This window comes from Lissotriton helveticus, chromosome 4_1 (assembly GCF_964261635.1).
Source record: "Lissotriton helveticus chromosome 4_1, aLisHel1.1, whole genome shotgun sequence".
Classification (NCBI taxonomy): Eukaryota; Metazoa; Chordata; class Amphibia; order Caudata; family Salamandridae; genus Lissotriton; species Lissotriton helveticus.
Window position 1 is genome coordinate 361,552,204 of NC_136063.1, and position 23,309 is coordinate 361,575,512.

Genomic DNA, 23,309 nt, shown 5'->3' on the forward strand with positions numbered 1-23,309 from the left:
GTAGTCATTATTCTTACAAGATTTGTAATGCATTTTGCTTATTTTGTTTTTAGCCGGTTGCAGTTTACGGTTATTAAATGATTGTATTGTCTGTGTTGCGTAATTATTATACCATTATGATTTATTTTCTGATAAATCGAATAAAAGGATTATGACTGACTAACTATGTATAGCTATGTTTCACACACCGATTAAAGTCTTCATACTCAACTCTCCTTTTAATTTTTGACGCACCTATTGATGACATCAAGCACTCTGACGTGAGATTGGATGTGTGGTTACCATTTACTTACCAGACCTCAGAAATCAAGGCATAGATGCCCTGCTCTGCCAAATCCAGAGCAAGAGTCCTGTGTTCTCTGACACTGTATAAGTGGTTTTTTGTAGACAATGGAATCAGTAAACATGTTTTGACCACAAGGGGTGGAAATATTTGAAATCAATAAATATGTTTGAATCAGGCATTTTTACAAACAAATTCTTCAAAACACACAAATATATATGCTTATTACGACTGTCTATGCATAAAGTCTTACCTAAGACACTGCTTGTAGTTGGAGTTACATCTGTAATTACCGGAGTACCTGTAGATATGTAGCTAAAATGGCCTGTTAAAATAACACTCAGTTCATTGACCAAAACTTCTACATCGGCAAATCGAGATTGTCCCTGCAAAAGAGAAAACAGATTGTGGATATTTTGCATTTATAAACCATAAGAAAGAAGGCATTTTGCTGATATAGCTCGATTTCTTTTTTTGCTGAAAGAACAAGAAGTTATATCTTGGCTATTTTACAGGTGGGCAATTACAGATGTTGGGGCCGGTTTACTAAGAGGTCACGCAACGCAGCAAGACAACTTGCTGAGCTGCACTGCGTGGCAGGGAGAGAGCAGGACTGCGCCCTATCTACTAAAATATGAGTCATTCCTGCTCTATCCGTATGCGGGCACACTGAGTGCAACTTAGGGCTAACAGTGGTACTCTTGTACATAGTGCAAGGGTGCCTGCATTACAGGCAGAATGTAGTTGTGCAGGGACGGACAGCTTCCTGCACAGACAGAATACTCTAAAGTTTTTTCTTCTTTCTAGGAGCACTTCAAAATGCAGCTCAAGTAGAAAGAGAATAAAAACGAGGAGAACTGAAGATATTTCGCCTCAATATGCCTCACCTGGGAAGGTGTACCTTTTTGGTGCATTCCCAGTCTTAGTAAATCAGGGAATGCACCAAAAACCATGGGTGGATGCATGGGAACACCCCCGCATCCACCCATGGAGCACCTTCTCAGGGCAGAGTAACTCAAGGCAGTGACTTGCTCTGTCTTGCATTACTCCAGATTTACTAAGCCATGCTGAGCCATGCAAGGTGGCTTTCCACGGCTTGGTAAATCCCACTGAAGCCCTTGTGTTTCCTTGTGCTTCCTTGTGTGGTGCATTGGAAACACAAGGGATTAGTGAATCTGGCCTCTAATGTCAAAATACCAGAAAAACATAGCAAAAGCCTCCATAAAAAAGAAACTAACGAAAGGTACATGTAACGTGTACCGTGGTCTTACATGGAAGATGAACGGAGCCTACTTTGGGGGGGGGGGTCACTGGATTACTTTACCTTTGACCAATGGTAAGACCATAAATCATGGGTTTTGTTCTATTACGTTGCTTTCCTAAAACTGCTGAAAATAGCAAAGCACCCTTGTTTTGTGAGCAGCTTCAATAACATACATCAATATAGTTGTTATTATCCTATCACACTCAAGGTATACACATGGCACACAGCAACACATAATCATTTCATAAATATGTTTTCTGGTTCAGCATACTTATTTTGCATTTCTGTCAGTGGTGACTCCTTGTAAACAAATATATGATACTACCATGTAGAGCGAAAGCTAAATGCATTCAACTCCAAAAACATGCTGATAATACAACATATGAAGTGTGATAGCCTATTTTTCTTGAATTAATTGAAAAGCAAATCCATCTTTGAGATTGCAAGAATAGAAGATAATAAAATATAAAGAATATGAAAGACAATGTAGAGAGAACATGAAGCTGCGCACTGTGAACTGAGCATAGATGTTATCAATTTCACAGGGTCTAAAATCAACAGGGACAAATTAGAGGCTCAATTTAGGCTTTTTTTATGCATGAGTATTTTTATTCATATTTTATTTAAAGAAAGCTCACAGCACAACTTAATAGCAAAAAGGCACTGCACAAAGAACCAGTTGGATTAAGAAGTAAAAAAGATGTAAAGGGTGTATCTTATATGTGTGTAAGGTGCACCTTTGTTGTTTGGTAAATTTATCACTTTCATTCAGCTTGATAGGCTTCGGGACACTATGCCCGGAAAATGGAATTACTGAGAGTACAGTCATGGAGTCACACTGTTAGAAATGGGGGTCACTAGTTGGCAGTCTTATGCACCTTGTCCAAGTAGGGACCCTTCCTTCTAGTCATGGTAAGGGAGTACCACACCCAAGATAACCCCTCCTAATCCCCTTGGTAGCTTGGCACGAGAAGTCATGCCTATCCCCGAGACAATGTGTAAAGCATTTGTACATAAAACACACAGTAACCCAGTGAAACCAATTCAAATGGACACCACACCAGCATAGAAAAATAACCAATCTTTCTCTAAACCAAACTAGATCAAAACGACAAAAATCCCACATACATAACTTAGGAATTACTTTTAAAAGGTTTAAGAAATTCTGTCTATAGAACTCTATCGATGCATCAAAATCCACGACGAAATACAGCTGCAAAGGAGGAAGTGTCAGCAAAAACAGTGATACATTGGTTCTTGAGTCCCAGGGGAATGGATGCATCAGTTCTGCTGCACACAGGAGAAGTGTTGCGTTGATTCCTTACTGCGTGGAGAAGCAATGAGTCAATTGCCAGAGGTGACTACTTTCGAGGGGCGATGCATTGGAAATGTGCCACACAGGTGCGATGTGTGAGAAAACCTAGCCACTGCAGGTCAATGCGGTGGTGAAACAGGCACTGCATCGATTTCCACTCCCGCAGACAAGGGATGTGACGATTCTTTCAGCGGCACAGTAGGGCCTGCATCGATGTCAGAGTGTGGGTCTCGGACATCGAAGACTTGTGCTCTGGCGCCAGCGGTTCTTCGGACAGTGAGCAGGAGCAGCGTAAAATGTTCAGTCACACCATGGTGATACGTTGGTTTTTCAACCGCATGGCATGCTTGTGGCACTAAAAGGATGATGTGTGGATTTTCAAGTCTTGAAACAGCTGACCCAACTCCAAGGACCCAGAACTGGAATTGGCACCACTTGGCGGGTCAGAACTCCCAGCAGTGGAGTTCAGAGATGCTGCAGATGAAGTCTTTGCTGGCCCTGAGACTTCCAACTGGAGGCAAGCATGCTCACACCCTTGGAGAAACTTGGAAAAGCAATATAGAAGAAAGCAAAGTCCAATTCTTTCACTGCCCACAGATAGAAGCAGCAACTGCAGGTCAACCCAGGAAAGCAACACACGGCAAAGGGGCAGGACCCTTCCTGACAGCTTTTCACCTGTCCTTCTTGGCATGGTCCTCAGTCCAGGAGTGTCCTAAGATGTGGGTTTATAGATCAAATACTTATACCCCTTTTGGTCCTTGAAGTAGGCATACTTCAAAGGAACGTCTTTGTTGTCCACAAGAGTATGCCTTGCCCTACTTTGGCTCTAGACTCACTAAAGGGGTAGAGAAAGCATTTTGAGTGGCCAGGCATAGCCCTATTCAGGTGTCAGTGACAACTCTTCCCACCACTCAAGCTCATGGAAGGCCCATCAGCCTGGTGATGGGCTATCAGGATATGCAGAGAACACCTCAGCTCCCTTTGTGAGCCTGTCTACAGTGAATGCATCAACAACCCAGCTAACCCAGACATTGATTCCACAGGAAGTGGTACAGGATGGTAAAGCAAGATAATGCTCCGCTTGCTCTGTAAAGAGTTTTTGGTGGAACATTAATGCGTGAGCACCACAAGCTCACAACGGAGGCACCCGTCTAAGAGTTTGGCACGAGTCTTGCGGAGTTGGTGGGAAAAGAAATATATATACCTTGTGTAATAAATTCCACTTTTGCACCTCCTGAGAGTGCGGATACCTCTTTCCTTTGAGTAACATATATATATATATGATGGTCCAGTAGAAGGCTAGGAGTAGCCGAAACGCGTAGACCGTCATCTGATGCACTTTATATTTCACATGGTGTGTGAATAAAATATCTTGAAAACTAACCTGTTGCAGTGCCGTGACTCCGTCCATTAGAGTTGTGGTGAGGAGAGACAAAGTGGATATATATATATATATATATATATATATATATACCCGTGATCAAGCCTTCGGCTGAAGGCGAAACGCGTTGGGCTAGTGACGATTGAGCTAAAAATAAAGCTGTTGGTCTAAGCTTCATACCTGCCTGTTTGTGTGCCTCCTTACCTCCGGTGCTGGGCCGGATCGGAGAGCATATATATATATATATATATATATATATATATATATATATATATATATATATATATGTCACACAAAGTAAAGATATATCCATATATATATATATATAGATATATGCCACTTTGTTCGTATTCTCTACTGTCTTCCCGACTCTTCTTTTCTTGGAAGGCAGAGAGGTGGTCGCGAGTGACCCGGGTGGCCAGATTCAGGTCACTTCCTTCAGTGATATAGACTCTGATTGGGAATTCTCAAGATCAGAATTCACAATTCAGAGCAATTCACAGATATTTGATATTTATGGACATTTGTAAAGCGCAGGCGTTCGCTCCCAGGGGAGCATCATGGCGCTGGGCGAGTTGCAAGGAATAACTGAAAAAGTGGGGTGAATGGAAGAGAGAACTAAATGGCTGCCAAGACAGAGGAGTCTGGTAGTTTGTAGACCCATGTCTTGAGAAGTTTTCTGAAATTGTTCTCATTGTCAATGGCTCTAAGGTCGGCGGGTAAGGTGTTCCAGGCTTTGGCTGCCAGAACATTGAAGGATTTTCCTCCTCTGGTCTTATATTTAAATCTGGGGATTTGAACAAGGTTGGTCCCAGAGGATCTCAAGCAGCGCGAAGGGTTATAGCGCTTGAAACGGTTTACAAAGTAACGGGGTCCTGTGTTTTGCATGGTTTTATGAACTGTGAGAAGCAATTTGAAAAAGATTCTTTTGTGCAGTGGCATCCAGTGAAGTGAATTCAGGGCTGCAGACACAGATGACCTTCTGGGGAGTTGTAAAACCAGTCGAGCTGCAGCATGTTGTAAGCTCTGCAACTTTCTGAGGGTAGATTTTTTCACTCCGGCCATAAGGCCGTTGCAGTAGTCAAGTCGGGAAAGTAAAAGGGCTACCGCGACTGACTTTCTGGCTGCAATTGGGAGGAAATCAAAAAATTTCCTCAGAGATTTTATTAATCCAAAGCATCGACCGGCAGTGATCTTAACATGGTCGTCAAAAGTAAGGGAAGAATCGAATTGTACGCCCAGGTTTCTAGCTGATGTAACTGCACTAGGAGGGGCCTCGGATCCTGTGGGCCACCAATCTTTAGGGGAAAAAGAAGGGTTCTTACCTATTGGGATGATCTCTGTCTTTGCGCTATTGCATCTAAGATGATTAGTATTTAGCCACTCAAAGACGTCAGAGAGGCAGTTTTTAAACCGGAGCTCTGCGTCAGTACGCTGTTTGTCAATGGTGACGACCAATTGAGTGTCGTCAGCGTAAGACGTGACCAGAATCCCATGTGATTCTATCACAGCTAAGAGGGGTGCCATGTAGATATTGAAAAAAAGAGGGCTCAATATGGACCCCTGGGGCACTCCAGATGTGATTGGCTTTTCGCAGGAAAGGTGTGGTCCTAGTGCCACAGTCTGGGACCTATTTGATAGGAATGAAGAAATCCAGGCCAGGGCTGAGTCTGTCACGCCAATCTCTCGCATTCGATTGATTAGAATAACATGCGAGATAGTGTCGAATGCTGCTGTGAGGTCCAGCAGGATGAGGACAGCTTGCTTGCCCTCATCCTGTAGGAATTTGATAGAGTCAGCAAGCTCGATCAAAGCTGTTTCGGTGGAGTGACCGGAGCGGAAGCCCGATTGCTGTGGGTGCAAGATGTTATGGGCTTCTGTGAAGGTTTTAAGCTCCTCGTGCACTAAGTGCTCCGTGACTTTGCCCAGAAAAGGAAGTAAGGAGATGGGGCGCATGTTAGTCAAGTCTGTGGATGGTTTGTTCTGTTTTTTCAACAGGGGTTTGACAGTAGCCTTCTTCCATTCGGCAGGTACAATTCCGGATTCAAGGGATTCATTAATGATTCCATTAATGTAAGGGTTGACTGTGTCAATCAGATGGTGAAGAATGATTGGGGGACAGGAATCCGTGGGTGCTCCTGATTTACAGGCCCGGATTGCCTTGCTTGTCTGTTGCAAGGATACTGGTTTAAAACTGGAGAGAGGAGGGTAGTTAACTGTTACTTGTACGATGGTTGTCGGGGGTGGAGGAAAGTCTTTCTGAATGTTGACAATTTTGTCAACGAAGTAGTCTGCAATTTGGTTGCAAAGACTCTCTGAGGGAGGTATATCGGTGGTGAGAGCTTTCGGATGGGTGAAGGACTTGACTATGGTGAAGATGGTTTTTTGATTTTGGCGCGCTTCCATTATAAGATTAGTAAAATAGTCTTTTTTAGCTGCTTTAATGTCAGAGAGATATACTTTCCTCTGTTGGGCATAGCGTGTTTTGGAGGTCGTGTCATATGTTTGTCTCCAGTGTCTTTCTAGTCTCCGACAATGGAGGTGACTATCTGCCAGGGTCTTGGTGTACCATGGGGCATTGGGTTTTTTCTTCTTGGGTCCCTTTCCTTGATTGTTTTTGGGTTCGGTGTTTACCGCGACTATTTGGTGCATCCAGGTGTGGAAGTTGCATGAGTCAACTTCGACATCTCCAGTTAGCGTGGGGGGTAGGGGCAATGGTTTTGACTCAAGCTTTATACGTTCAGCCACTTTCTTCAAGTTGACTGTGAAGGTGGCTTGGGTATGTCTAGGGCTAACTAGGGTAGCAGTAGGTGTCGTGAGGTCAAAGGGGATAAAAAAATGGTCGGTCCAGATTTGGGGCAATGGAGGGGAGGTGGAAAGGGTAGAAATATTAGAACAGATGCCGTCAATGGTATGTCCAGCACTGTGGGTGGCCATGTTGATATGTTGGAAGAGTCCAAAGATGTTCAAGGACTGTAGGAAGGAGATAGTGTGGGGGTCAGTGGATGATTCCATGTGTAAGTTCATATCGCCAAGGAGCATGAAATTAGGGTATTGTAACATGAGTGCGCCGAGGGCCTCATCCAAGGAGTTGAGAAATGAGGAAGGGCTGCCCGGAGGACGGTAGAGGAGTCCGGCCGAGAGGGAGAACGAGGCAGTGATTTTAATTGAGAAGCCCAAGCTTTCAGCGTCTTTAAGGTGGTATAGGTCAAATGTGTGACATGGAAAAGTATCCTTGATAATTAGTGCTATCCCACCACCTCGGCCTGAGGGTCTGTCCCTCCTAAAAATGGTGAAACCAGGGGGGAGGGCAATAGCAAGATCAGGGTTGGAGGATTCATTGAGCCAACTTTCAGTGATGAACAAGGCATCAAGCTCTTGGTTTAATATTAAATCGTGCACATCTTGGCAATGGCGGGCTAAAGACCTGGCATTCACCAGACCTCCCTTAAAAAGGGTGAGGCGGTTCTTTGGAGAGTCGTGCGTGTCGGCGACGCCATTTGTAGGTATAAGGGGAGTCCATTCACAGCAAGGACATAACAGGGGGCTGGAAAGGGGGTCAATATGAGGGCAGGCGAGTGGAGGGCGTAGGGACAGTAAATAATTGTTATCATACCTGATGGCGGGTTTTAGACCGACAGCGTGCCCTGCGCCCTGCGCGATCCGGTCGCGGACGGGCGCAGACGGGCTTGGCTTAGGCGCGGCTTGGGCGCGCATCCGGCGCGCCCGCTGCGCCAGCCCGCTGCGCCGTCTGGCCGGTTTACACATAATATAGGGAGAAAAGGGGGCGGGAGTATAGCGCGACTAGAGCGCTCTCCCTGCCTCCCTCAAGATGGCGCCCACCGTCGCCGGTATTGGAGAAAAGCGGCAATGCCGAAATGCGGAGTTTTTCAGTGTCAGAGGTGTCAGTGTGCCTAACAAAGTAATTCCCCTTAACTGCAGGCAAGTCCCCCAAATATAGAAACAGTAAAATGAGTAAGTTTTAAAAAAGTACACAAACGCTTTTCGCCGTTTTAAAAGGTGCAATAATTCACCACAATTTTGTCAGGGATCAATGCAGCTCGCAGCCCCAGTTGCCTCACTGGGGAGAGCTACTGTAGGGCACCGAGCGCGAGGAAGACTCGAGTTAAGTATTCCAGGGGGGCGGGAGTATAGCGCGACTAGAGCGCTCTCCCTGCCTCCCTCAAGATGGCGCCCACCGTCGCCGGTATTGGAGAAAAGCGGCAATGCCGAAATGCGGAGTTTTTCAGTGTCAGAGGTGTCAGTGTGCCTAACAAAGTAATTCCCCTTAACTGCAGGCAAGTCCCCCAAATATAGAAACAGTAAAATGAGTAAGTTTTAAAAAAGTACACAAACGCTTTTCGCCGTTTTAAAAGGTGCAATAATTCACCACAATTTTGTCAGGGATCAATGCAGCTCGCAGCCCCAGTTGCCTCACTGGGGAGAGCTACTGTAGATGACTGAATGTATGAAAATAAAGACCCCTGTCAAGCTAAATTAAAAAGCTCTAGAAACATATATAAAGAATTTGGAAAGCAGAGGCTATGGAAACTCAATGCCAATGGGTAGTAATGTTTATTAAACCATATTACTTCCATGTAAAACACTGAGAAAGACATGGAGATATGCATTCCAGCGAAAAAACAAACAAATATGTGTTATAATTAAATACTAAACTTCACTGATACATTTTTTTTACTATATCATAACATAATACATTTATGCATCATGAAAAGTACCAATGTGTGATTGAACTGGATAAAACATGATTCACTTACAGGTGGAGTTCTGCACTGTATTTCAGTCGGAGTTGTTCTTTTAACATCACATGTGTTGCCATCCACAAACACCTGGGATTGTTTATCAAAGTTACTACCAGTAATGGTCAACAGAGTTCCCCCTATGTACAAAATTAGGTAAATGATGTAATGGTTATCACATGCTTACTGTAATTTCAATGTTCCTCCAATGTACTACAGTTGTGGCACAATGCATTACAAAAGTGAATGAATGATCATTTTCATATACTTTATTTATCTGTCTCTAATAAAGCACAATATCTATCACAGAAACACTTCCAATGCATACTAACTAACCATTAAAAATATAAATTCTCTGCTGCTGTGAAAATGGTGTAGAAATGCCAGATGTGGCAGTTAACATCAAGTGAAGCATGATATTTAATTAGCAAATGAGATAAATAACACTATAACTTCATAAATATTTGTAAAATACTTGCATTGGAAAACGTTATTTTTAATTGTAAATGCATTTATTATTCATTGTTTTGTTTCATTTACCTACTTATGTTAAAACGTGGTAGATGTTTGTAAAAATATGTTAATGATTGTTATCACAGTTATATTCCATCATATCGAATTGCTATATACTTTATTGTCTTATATTATATGAGATATATTTACTGTAAATATTATTGGAAAACTATAGAATATATTATGCATGTCTTATTAAATAGATGACTCAGTTCATTTTGTAATTGAAGATAAATATGATGAAGATAATTGACACAAAATTGTACCCATATGTAAATGTATTCGTGCTAAACGTATGCCTTAAAGCAGGCTACCCATTACAATTAAGATGTTTTTCTTGACCATGTTGACTTCATTATACAGCCATGCACTCAATATCATTATTGACAATTTTGAATAAAAACAACTGGTCTAATATGGAAAGTAGGTGTCACCCACGGGATGGGGGCACCAATTCTGTTAAATATTAGAAAGCATATTTTAACCAAACACGGCACTAGTACAGCCTCGTTTAGGATGCGCAAGGATAATATTACATGCTACATGCTGAAGATGTCTTTTTTTGTTTGACAGAGTCAACCATCAGTGAGTCATCTCCAATTTAACTATATGCATGTCTAGAAGTGTTATTTAAATATTTCCTGTCTAGCATAAATCACTTTCTAGAGAAGGAGCATTCCAGGCTGGACCCTTTCAAGATGCATAACGTCTGCAAAGTTGATCTAGTTTGCCTAGCTATTTACTTCTACAGAGAGCAGGTGTGAGATCTGCTGCAGGGCTTCAGCATCTCCATTAACTAATATGCTGAAGACACCTAACTGTGTATGTATGTGTCATCATGGCTGTTTTTTGTCATTGGAGGACTGCCTTATTGCTATTAAAGTCTAGATACCATTACTCCTTACCAAGCAAAGTATCTTGGGATCACCTCCTAGTGTTCCAATGGTTCATTCACTGGGATTATTACCTAATGTTCTCTCAACTTTGAGTGCTATATTCCTAAATGTGTTCATATGTGTCTCCAATCTAAAACAAATGTTTAAGGCAAGATAGTGTATATCTATGTAACCTACATATATTCAACCTCACATTTCTTAACCTCTCAAATTATGTGTGCTTTGGTGGTCGGTGCCTATACATTCAACCATATCTTTCTTTCTTGCACCACTAAATGTTCACTTTGAGATGTGTGACTGATGAGGCAAGAGTTATAACTTACATAAACTGCTTTGAGTGAAGGTTGTATACCTTGAAGTATGAGGCCACAATCATAGGCAGCAACATTAATGCAAGTTATAATACCAAACTGAGCCTTCTCAGATGCAGCAAACTGCCTTTGGAATTCTGCACTTGTCGATATCTGCCTTATATCTTTGTGCGTCCGGAATGAGGGTTTTCAGGTTGTCTCTGCAGCAGTTACAATAAGACTTTGCATGCCTTCCTATAGGCACTAAAATGGCCTCCCATTATCTTTTCTCTTTGCCTGTGATTTAAATTTTTTATGTTGATTTTTTATTTTATTTCTTTGGAGGCCCAGTGCCTGCTTGTAAAGTCATCCAAATCAATTTGTTTTTATTGTATCTGTTGTGCAGGACCACTTTAATGTGGAAATGTAGAGGCATTTTTCACAAAGTCGTTTATTTTTCTAATCCAAACTTTGTACACCCAGATCTCATGTGTGCTCAATATCTTCATGCCACGTGTCAGTGACTAAAAGTTGTTGGCTTAAAGTAATAAGTGAGCTTTGTGAAAATTGCATCATTAATTACAGTGTTAATAAAAGATACATTCAAAGTTTGCTTTTTGCCATGGTGGATTTTGCTATGTATGCTCACATTGCTCTAAAAACGTTGACAATATCAATTAATTTAAAAACAGTAACTATTCTGAGGTTTACCTGCAGCACTTCCTGTAGAAGGTGAAATGTTGGAAACATGTATCTTGTATGTGAAATTGAATGGTACACTCGACTCCGGCTGTGCAAATCCACGTTCAGCTATGTAAACAACTACAGGGAAGGGCCCTGCAGTTCCGTTAAGTATCCGGCAGATTATTTCATTTTCTTTTCAGGACAAAGTGTAGGAGAGAGAAAAATTTCACGCAAATTATTTTGTATTCATAAAATGATACTCAGATCTTAAGAGCTAGAAACTTGAAAAAGTCTTTGCTGCATAGATTTATTTGCATACTGAAAGGGCATAAAAATCAAATTAGCACAGTCCAGCAGTAACATGTAATATGCTACATATACATTACTCTTAAAGGTTTGCTTAGAACTGCCAGGAAGAACATAGTTTGCAAACAGCATATAACGTTTTTTAGAAGATTTGTATTTTCTGAATATCTATTTATTTATAAGTAGACTTTCAGTGTGGGTGAAATCTTCTAAAGACAACATGAAAACGAATTAAAGTGAGGTGTGACCAACAGGCAGTAGAAAAACTCTGACCAAGTGAAAGGAAATATAGACTCTATAGCAAATGTGTTCAGTGCATACCAGGAAAGGTCAAGCGATCTAAAAATCCATTGGGCTAGGCACAATGAGTGAGATCACTACCCTTCTGGTCTCATTGTGCAAGCTTGGCTCTCGAGTACCCTCTGTCTCGTGGGTTTCAGATGATGGGTGCTATCTGGCTGTGCAATTGTGGTGTTCATGTCCATTTAGAGCAGGGTAGGGTGGCACTGACTTGATTCTGAGAGACACAGCTAGAGAATGAATCTAGGACCCTAGTGTAAATTTTCCCGCTTCATGCCCTTATATAGGTATAGATTATCCGATCCTTATATAGGCATAGAAATCATTACCATATTTAGACTGAGCCTATGCAGCCCAGATACGGCATGGCTACTTCCACTAAGTTCCAAGAATCAACAACGATTTCTTAGAGAAACTCGCCTTCAGCAGCTAGGGACTTCCCCTTGCCTGAATACTAATTTATCTAGGAAATCATGGAGTTTTCGAAGAACTGAGTCTTTGATGACGTTATTAAGTCCAATCACACGTAAAACTCAGCACCTTCAAAGTATAAATATGCCTAGATTTGCTCAGACAAACACACAGTTGTTTAGAGCAGATCAACTAACTACTTGCCCGGCGCCCTGCAGCAGCAAGTGCCGAAGGAAGCCGACCCTGCAGCAGACGCACTGAGTGACGCTGTCTTTTCTCCTGCAGAGAAATCCAGCTCCAGTGTTTCCAGGCTACCCTTGCAGGTTGCTGGGAAATCGAGTCCTGAGAGAGAGATACAAGACATCCTTCATTCTAAACCAAGGTACGGAGCTGATTAGACCCTTAGAGAATTCTTAGACAGACTCTTGGCAGAGAAATACTAAACTTAAGCTACTCCTCACTTACTTCTTCCCCTGTACTAGACTTAGGTTAGGTACACCTGGGTAGGCGTATTTTAGAAGCACCAGTTGAGTACTTTTCATCATTATTTTATCACTGTATGTATTTTATGTTTTAGGCAACTTATGGCTTAGAAACCATATCATGCTTTTACAGTACTTCTTTATAATACTTTTCGTATTATATACCTTGTACTTTATAACCAGTATTACGATTGTAGCAGTACATTTCTTATGCTTGAGAAAGAAGACTGTTCAATAAATACTTTTTATTGAAAACGCCCGTCTCTATTTTCTCAGCACCTCTGGTGAAACGAAGCATGCACGATTGACTGAGTAAAATAGCTATCTATTGTTTCCGCGACTCTAGAGATTGATTTCTTATTCTTGGGAAACAAAGTTGTCATGTTTATGCGGTTGTCAGGACCTAATCCCTTCTTGTGAATTCGAGAAAGTTTCTAGTGACCTCTGAGCTAGCTGGCACTCACAATTAAGTCTAATAGATTCGGTAGAGACCTAGTTGACCTCAGTCCTACGTCTAAACTACAGGATTTAATATTCCAATGCGCAGAACCTATTGGGAATATAGGAAATACACTACAGAATCTCCAGCTGTAGAAAGAAAACTTTCATAGGTGCACTGTGAGCAGCCATCTTTTTCTCAGGATGATAAGAAAACCACATTTGGATTAGATGGAAGAGACTAAGGGTCACAGGAGGGAGAGGGCTGATGCGTTGTGAAAATTGTCATATTAAACCATCATTACAATTTAACCTTACTTTTTAACAGGTTAGTTACAGCTAGGATTCACAACGAATTTTGAAACTTCATTTTTTCTTTTACTACTGCTTAAAAGATATTTTAACTATTCCACACGTACTTGTAAAGACTGTGTTGCAATTATTTCCAATCTATAGAATACTGGGCTGAATTTCTACCACTTCCCATGTTTTATAACCACATTTAGTTTCCATCTGCTAAATTACAACTTCAGTTGCTCCAGCAATCACTGTGCTCAGCCATTTGCTTGTGCTTTGCATATTATGTATTAGAGGAGCATCTGCTCATAATTAACTTAGCCCATGGTAATGGTAGAATAATTATTAAGAAATAATAAAGAATACTAATTATTAGCTGCATGATTTATCAAAGAGGATGTGGTGTTACAGCCAGAGCTGCTGGCTTTGCAACTGGGGAATCTGGTTTGAGTCTCAGTGCTGGGAAAATCACTATATCACCATGCCTACAAAATAAATGTGACCTTGTGAAATGTAACTGGTGCTCAGGCCATGATTGCGCTTAATAAAACCTTTTAAAAAAACATTTAGGGAGGTTATACCGAAAAGTCAGGACTGCATGTATAAATGAAAGCATGCATCACACTAACAAAATTTGACTTCACAGATCCATTCTGGAGGCAACATCAGAAGACAAACTATGAAAGTCATAGGAATAGCTGTCTAAAATTAAGAACATTGTATTTGGTTTTCAAATTATACTACATTCAACATTTATGTTTTGAGGATGCACTTTTGTCACAACTTCTCATCAATGTCTTAGCTTCCTATAAATATGCAAAAACATGCCGTAATTTAATTTTGAGTGATTTTTCTGTCTGACCAAGTCTCTCTGAGCTCTATTCACAGTAAGGTGTGTAGCAGCACCCAGCTCACCACTGTAATTTTCAAAAAATATTGTAAATGTGAAATAATTACAGGTGCATGGCCTAAATGTATCCAAAATACATTTTTGTTGGAACAATTCAAAGATTTCGAATGTTGCCAATGTTTTGGGAGATTCAGCTCCTCAGAATGATTTTATTATTTAATGTTCAGCTTGTGTGTCACCAGCCTATATGGGAACTTTCTTTTTCAGGATTTCCATTGTGTCCTTTGTAAACCATTTGTAGCCCCAGGAAATACAACAAGGCTTTTGAATGATTTAGACACACATCCTGTAAGAACAGCAAGATTATATTCACCGTATAAGGACTCTCAGCGAATTCTACTTCAGCAAGGAATTGCCTTGGGACAGACCATCTTTCTACTAAGCCATGGTTTAGGGTAAGAATCTAAGATACTGCTGGAATATCTATAACTTTCCTCATTTATTTACATTGAATATATTGTTCTTGAACTGTCATTCTTTCATACAATCCTACAGAAACATTGCCCTACTTTTGCACACTTTCAGGACTTTGGACCTCTTCAATCACAGTTGGACTATTTAAGTAGAAGTTTGACAGTTCAAATGCATGCAAGAGTTGCATTTAAAATATTTTTGAATAATCAAATAGTTTTGACAGTATTGGTGTTCACCTCATATCATCTAGATGACATTAAATGATATGAAAGTGAGCATATTTTACAGAGGTTCAGCACATACATGCAACAACTATGTTAACCTCAGAGAACTGCCAGTAAGTCACACATGAGTGGATCACTGCCATATGACTGACTTTGCTTGCCTTCCAGATTTTGCCATTTTCTAATGGCTAGCTCTAATGACATGTTGCAAAGCACAATTGATTGCGCTGCTGCAGCTTTGCATTTTAAATAAAGCTTTTTTGGCTTCCTTGCGAAATTGCTTGAGGATTGACTGCTAGGTCTTGGCCGCTTAGATGGAAAAGCCAAGCCACATATAGTCTCTTTATGGGGGTGAAGTAATATAGTCTGAGAGTCATAGGTGCCCACTGCGTGCCTGTTCATAATTAAATAAGTAAGTGAATGCAGTGGTCTGAAGAGCATGCTCTCGTGTGACACAAAGAAGCAAGGGGAAATCAGTAACACAAAGAACAAATGTGAGATCGATCCCATTACACATAGGTGTATTCGTTAGGAGGCTCAAAGGTATTGATATCCCTTCAGAAACAGTAGATGTTCACAGCTCAGGCTCTGCCTTCTACTGTTTTGTTCATCAATGTATAACATTCACATATTGCCAGATTGCACAAAAGCAAGAACATGTAGGGAGTTACCAGCAGAAACACATCAAGGACTATATAATGTAGCAGAGGAATAATATAATTGGGCGAAAACATTTCCAGGAAAAATACTGAATCTAATATGGCTCTAATTTAAAACTTCGGTTTATTTAATAAGTGGAGTACTCTCTTGTGTTTGGGTAAGTCACAAAACATTTTTATTTTTTCCAATTTAGATATTGTGCTTAGATGTTGATTAATGAAAGTGTATGCAACTCTTGAATAACTTGCTGTTTGGTTAGCTATCCAATTGGGTAGTTTGCTTTCCAAAAAGTGCTAGCAGAGGTTAAGGTCAAAGGGCACAGATCAATGAAAAGCAGAATCTGGGGACAAAAGACAGGGAAGATCACATTTAAACTGATTCACTGTTGTCAATTCCTTGATCTCAAAGAAAGCAAAGCACATAAGATGGAAGGAAGTCTCACTGTCATCCATTCGTCCTCCTGATAGAGCACCATAGGAAAGCAAGTAACACTCAACACCATGGCACTATTAGCAATCCATAACCAATTCAGAGCAACTTCGATCACCATCTTCCATCTCATCGACATGCTTCCCAGGCAGAACAAAGACTTCACTGATAAATTTGCAGATCTCTTCATCATCTTGTTTATCCACCATGCCCATAATGCCCTCTTGTGTGACTTCTAACCCCCCAGACAACACAATCTCACAAACCACTAGTGACACCATACTCAACCTCATTTACACACTTCATACAGTATAGCATGTCACACACCCAACAGACTCCAAAGGACACATCCTCAACCTTGTCCTCTCAACATCCAATCTACAATGCAATGCAAACCACCAATATTCCTCGACGGGATCAACCACTTCAATATCACTAGCCCACTACCCAACATCCTAAAACTCCCCAGGTTGAATACAAAAGAAAAAGCTATACCTTCAGATCTTTGAAATAGATTTCTCCACTCAACATGTAGACAGTTCATCACATCAGTAAAAGCCAACAAAGGCACAGCACTTTAAGACAATCAAGCACTTCTCCAACCCCTGCCAGACCCACCTATTTATCACTCAACTGAAAAGTGCAATGCCATCAACCTCTTGATGCTACAGAAGATCCAACAGAACATTGACAACACTAAGCCTACTTCATCCCTTATGCCCACCCCCTTCACATAGAATGCCACAAGGGGCATCCTTCAAAGCCCTATCTCTCACAGCTAGACACAGCAAAGTCGACTACCTCAAAGACACTTCTTATGAATATGAACCCTTATCCTCATACTTCATTAAAACTTTATCTGGGGACACTCTCTGATCCCTACTTACCATTGTCAATGCATTCCTCACTCAATGCATCTTCCCAGAAAAGACAGCCCAAATTCTCCCACTCCTAAAGAAATCTAAACTAGTCCCTGATGTACTTGCCAAGTACCAGCTCATAATTCACCTACCATTCACTGATAAGATCATTGAAAAAACAGTCTATGTTCAACTCCAAGATCACATAAGTACGCTTCAGTAAGGACACTGCTATCATGCACATTGCAGAAGATGCAGTTTGAACACAGATGAAGATGACCTTGGGGTTCTGATGTTGCTGGACCTCTCAGTTGCCTCTGACCATCCCACACTTATGCACACACTGGAGTCTCCAATAGGATTGATCAGTATTGCCCTTCACTGGCTCTCCTCCTACTTTTCCAACCTACACCAATTTGTTCATATGGACACCTCTTCCTAAAAGTCTACTCTGCTTCAGACATCCAATTATTTAAACAGTGCCTGCTCATAATCTAGAACTGGATGTTCAGCGTCAAATGAAGCTCAACGCAATAAAGACAACATTTCTGTTATTTGCTAAAACAATAAGCAAGAGACAGTACAAACCTGGCTCAATGATGTGAACATTGATGGTTTTGAACCTCAACTTTCACTGAATTCTAAGTCACTTGAATTTATTGTGGAGACCAACCTTACCCTAAAAAATAATTTTCTAAAATACAAAGACCATCTGGTACCTGCACTCTCTTCTAAAGAAAATGAAACAATTCCCTCTAGAAAGTGACTTCTGCACTGATTTTAGGTTCCTCATATTCTTGCATTCAGGATAGTTGTAACACCCTGCTCCATGGCCTCCCAGACTCCACACTGGCACCCTTAATGCCTCCTACACACTACTGCACATTTCACAAAGCACCTGAAGAAATATAATCAGATCACCTCCATCATGAATGAACGCCATTCGCGCCCCGTGCCATCCTACAACATCTCCAAAACATGCATTGGCAACACCAATAGTTCTAGCTTTAAAGGAGTGTTGTAGGTAATGTAAAACATTGCATGGGAAATTATATGTATTTGTGTGGAAGCAGAGAAATGTAGAATAATATTGCTGTAGGTTAAAAGGTCAGGTAACGGTTACACTATCAAATCAGACATAAACATCCATGTAGGTTAATGACTGCCCTCCTCCCATAAATTATCTAGTTATCTAAGATACTTTAATAGCATTACAATGTCATGTGTGTGACCCTGAAAGTTCATGCTCAGGTAGCTGAAAACATAAACAAAATGATCACAGCTGTGAGGAAGGCACACACTTTTTTTGTGGAAGCACACAACTTTTGCCCAAACAAAACATGTACTCTTGGCTTCCAAAATGTGGGCAGAGACAAAACCCCTCTCTAAGGATGTTCACGTAAGTTTTTGGCAACAGCTGTGCTTCCAAGCCAGACCAAAACCAGCTGCATTATATACAAAGACATAATGAACAGCACCCCTGCTGATCTTGCATACAAGCTCACCATTTCTGGTGGTTCTCAGCAGACCCACAGACTGGACACCATTAGACTGCAGACCATGAAGAGTAAAAAAGAAAAAACGTGGCAGCAGGTCTTTTCCACCCATGCATCCAGAATCTGAAACAACACCAGTGTCTATCACAACTTCCCAAATGGTGCTTCAATGTTGGATGAGCTGAAGATCACCTCTTTAAAGAACACTTCATCAAAGTGCATTAACTGCCAATAAACCAGCTACCTCACCTATCTCTCTTTCACTTGACCATGTATAGCGTTCCAGTGCAGCTTAACTTTGTTTGGCCTATAGAAAGACCACATACAAGCCTACAAACAATGTCAACTTTGTTATCAAATACACTTTATCACATTGTTTCACATTATACATGTCAAAGGTTAGTCTTTTACTAAATCATGTTGAACAATGTTTAAATAGTAGTTTTCCAAAAAATAAACCTACCAGATATAGAGATGATTGGGCAACTGAATGGGCCAATGAATACTGAAGTGCTGTCATTGCCTATGCTTCCAGCAAACCCAGAACCCGAAATTGTTAAATTCCTTCCTTCCACAAATGGATCTGTGAAGCATATAAGCACAACTATGAACACCAATAACAACTGCAATCAATTAATCTGTATCAGTTTCACACAGGTGCCTATTATCCAGCAGCATCTATCAATGGCTACTAGTAGTAAATGTCTCTATTTTGAATTTACACAGAGCGATGATATTGGATAAACAATTCATTGTGAGAAGAATAGGGAAAAGGGGCATGTGCAAATCATAACTTCCACCACACAGTCAAACTGAAACTTTGCTACTTAGGGACTGATTCACAAAGGTACTTATGTGTTGTAAAGTAATGAGTGAGGAGTCTCCGTAGTCGTGATGAAATCTCCACACTCAGGGCATAATTTCAGCATTATGCACTCTCTGCAGAGATTTCGCTATGAGTGCATGGGCTCGGCACTCGTAACGTTACTACATGTAAGTACCTTTGAGAATTGGGTCCTTAGCATCTAAGCAGACAGCAAGGTTGTGTCTGCACTATGTAGTAACATTGTGTATGACTTCCATTCTCAGCATCTATGCACCTAATTAAAAAACTGATTGTACACTGTGCTTTTGTAAGATTAGTATCTACAAGTGTTGCTTTTTACTGCTTTTACACTAGAGCAGTGAAGAAACAGGCACTAAAACAGGAGTGTGGCAGATGCTGTTCCACCATCACGCCTGCTCCTCTCAGGTGTCTGCAATCCTAAGGAAGATCTGGGAATAAGACTGGTGCTTTTGATTTACTAATGGCCATCTCGAATGTCAGCTGCTCATCTAAAGAGAGTCCTGAAAGGTTAATCATGCTGAACCTGCTAAACCACTATCAGACTGCTGCTGGCCATCACACCCTCACATTGAGATCACTAAGTATGGTTATCCAGTGGGTAAGGGAAGGAAGACTCATTGGATAGGAGGGAAAGGTAGCAGGTTTCCATGTATTTTTTTTTTTAAAGATATTTGAGCAGGATTGGAGAGTGATTTCCATGGGAGATTTTGGAGGGGAGCAAGTTTCTGTATTATAGTTTTAATAAGATTGACCGGGATGGGTGCTAACTATGATCAGGAAGTGTGGCAGTACACCAGGGGCCATACTATAGAAAGTGCCCCAGGGGCAAAAAGGGCATGTTCGTCAACTTTGGTAGTACAGAAGGGGCTGCAGACTCTTGTGCGGCCCCTTCCGTAATACTAATAGTGCTGTCTCACATGTAGCACCATTGCTATCTCAAGAAGGCACTCCCGCGTTTGCATGGGGGCATGGACCCATGCTAATGAGTGAATCTCTTTAACCCTGTGCCAGCGCTGTATAATGAATATGGGCGCAAAGTCAAAGAAGCTTTTAGGGGGTGCACTGAAAGTGCTCCACAAAAAGGTGGCATGCTCTCAGTGTGCCCCCTGAAGCCAGCCCTCTTGAAGGCTGAAAAGGTGTGCCATGGGTCCGCTTGCAGGCCTTGCCGGCACTCACTGCGCCCGCCTGCACAGGGATCTCGAATCCCTTTTGAAAGTGCAAACACCTACCAATTGCATTTGAAACCTGGAGCAGCATTGACACAGTTGATCAGTATGCCACTTCATGAGTTTTAGGCTGACCTGAGGGAAGAGCATTCAACATAATAGGTGGCATTGTCCCTATTTGCACACTGCGCACCTGTTTGAAGGTTTGACATGGAGCAAACAGGAAATATGCGCCCTAGATATAATGGGATCCCAGGTACGTTTTTTGGTTTGGTTTGGTTTGACGATTTGATGTTGCTAGGTTCCAATTTCTCTTTCTCACTATTTCTCTCAGTTTCATTGTTCTCTCTTTCTTTCTATTTTGTAGGCATATGTCTGAAATCTTTCGCCCAATCTAATTAAAATGTCCCTCTACATTTGCAAAATATGGATAGTTTCCTTAACTATTTCTGTGTGATATAGTTGTTAAATGTTATTATTAAATTTGTTATTTTTCTTATATTAATTGTTGGTAGTAGTTTTATAGAACGCTCAAATAAACTTAAAAGGGTTATATTTATATTTAAAATGTATCTTGAAGTATGGCATATGGAGTTCGCTGAGAGTGAAACGAGACAATGAAAACAATCCTTCATACATTAAAATGATGGCATTTTCATATAAAAGACTAAGGGCCCCATTAGGATGGCGGGCGGATCGCCCCCGCCAGGCCGGCGGTAACCACCCCCGGCCTGGCGGAGGCGATCTGCCGGGCATCCATGCCGGAATGACCCCCCCCGCCATATTAGAATGGCTGGCGGGTCCGCGGCGGACGGAAAGACCGTCTGACGCTTTTCCACCCGGTCGCCTTGCGACCGGGGCGGAAAAGGGTTTATATGGTGGCGTTGTCTATCAGACACCGCCAGCCATATTAGGATGGGCATTTTCAAATGCTTTCGCCACGGAAAGGCATGCGGAGTCTGGGCCCCCATGGACTCCGGGGGATGAGGAGTGCACATGGGGGATACCTATGGTACCCCCCTGCATTTGAAAGTATGACGTGGCAGGCACCGCGCGGTGCCTGTCACGTTGTACTTTGAAATGCACAACATGTATTTTTAGCATTGCGGCCGGCGGTGCCACAATGCTAAAAATACGGGATGCGCCCACTACATAGGCGGGCGCATCCTAATATCACCCACGGGACCCCCGCCTTTATGGCAGGCGGTCTCTTTCACCGCCTCCCGTCATCCTAATGGGGGCCCTAAAGGTCTAGTTCACAAAAGTAAACTTAGATACACTTTGTGTAAGTTTACATACTTAGTGAAATTCACAACCTAGACTGCAAAGTCTCCACATACATAAGTATATGGAAGTCTCTGAATAAAAAAATATAGGACATTCAGGTCCTGATTCACAAAGGTAAACTTACAGTTTTGTGTAAGCCGATGAATATTTGCTACTCCCAAAGGTTTTTAAAGAGTAGCATCTTTACGACTAAAGAGTCTAAGCACATACAAAGATAGGACAGCCGTAAAGATGTTACTAGTAAAACATATTTGTTGAATAGAAACCAATCATAAACTTACACAAAAAAGTTTTTGCCTTTGCGAATCAGGCCCTCAGAGTCATAAAACTCCGTAGTAGTTTGCAAATTTCACTTAAAGTGTAAATTACACCAAGTGTAAGTTTACCTTTGTGACTCAGGTCCTAGATCTCAAAAAGAGAAGGCACGGAACTTTACAGCAACAACCTGCTTGCCTTAATAACCGTTGCTTCGTGTTGTTCAAAACAGAGTGACACAAACCCCTTGAACATATGTTTGCTACACATGAAAATATAATAGTCTGCACTCTGAAGGTCTGCTGTGGCTTGGGAATGATCCTGATAGAATCCTTTACCTAATAAAATCCCCCCAGCAATCACTGAATATTTTGTTAATCAAATTATTCTAAAATTCAGTTATGAAGTTAAACACATTTGTGGGCTATAAACTAGCACCACAATTATTATATGGAAACACAAATATAGACCACAATGTGGAGGTCACATACCTACGATGCCATCAGCACTTCCTTCTGTATCACTTGTTACCGTTTCTGTGTTGAATGAAAGAACATTACAGTCAATGGAAAATTGTGTTAATCACATAGAGCAAAGGTTGCAAGCAAATGTGGAAAAAATGCTCACAGTCTGGGTAAAAAAATGACCGACATAAATAGAGTATGAGTGGGATACAGTGTTTCTGGTGTATACCCACTGATAAGGGTGTAATATTGCTCATAATGCGTGAGATGGATTAACAGTCACAGCGGTACATTGGATAAGATAACACAGAGGTCCACTTTGGATCACTCTTGAGATCAGAAACCCACTTCACAAGGCAGACTGGTAAATGCAATATTGGTAAAAGAACTGCAACTATGTAGGAGCTAATCTTTATGGAAGTTCTTAATCTGCCTCGTATTAGTTGAAGAAAACCAATGACAAGTGGGTCGATTCTTAATGGGTATGCACTAGTAAAGAAAAAACAATATTTGCAATGTCAATAGGTCTGGTTAATGAATGCACAGTCAAGCCAGACCTAAAAATCCAGGCACATTACTGACTGCCTCCTCCTATCTGTGCTGCTGCCAGAGAGAAACACCACACATTATCGTGTTATCTAAGACACTTTAATAGCATTACAATGGCATATGTGTGC

At 41.3% G+C, this 23,309-nt stretch overlaps 1 protein-coding gene across 1 annotated transcript in view; it reads right to left on the reverse strand.

The window, feature by feature from the left end:
* Positions 1–23,309, reverse strand: part of PKHD1L1 (PKHD1 like 1) — a 466,042-nt gene that overhangs the window by 318,021 nt on the left and 124,712 nt on the right. Inside the window, exons 23-27 of the mRNA XM_078686145.1 lie at positions 22,660–22,704; positions 19,077–19,196; positions 11,414–11,578; positions 9,022–9,143; positions 537–669 (exon numbers count right to left, since the gene is read on the reverse strand). Of these exons, the coding sequence (XP_078542271.1) occupies positions 537–669; positions 9,022–9,143; positions 11,414–11,578; positions 19,077–19,196; positions 22,660–22,704 (585 nt within the window). The remainder of the gene's footprint in view (positions 1–536; positions 670–9,021; positions 9,144–11,413; positions 11,579–19,076; positions 19,197–22,659; positions 22,705–23,309) is intronic.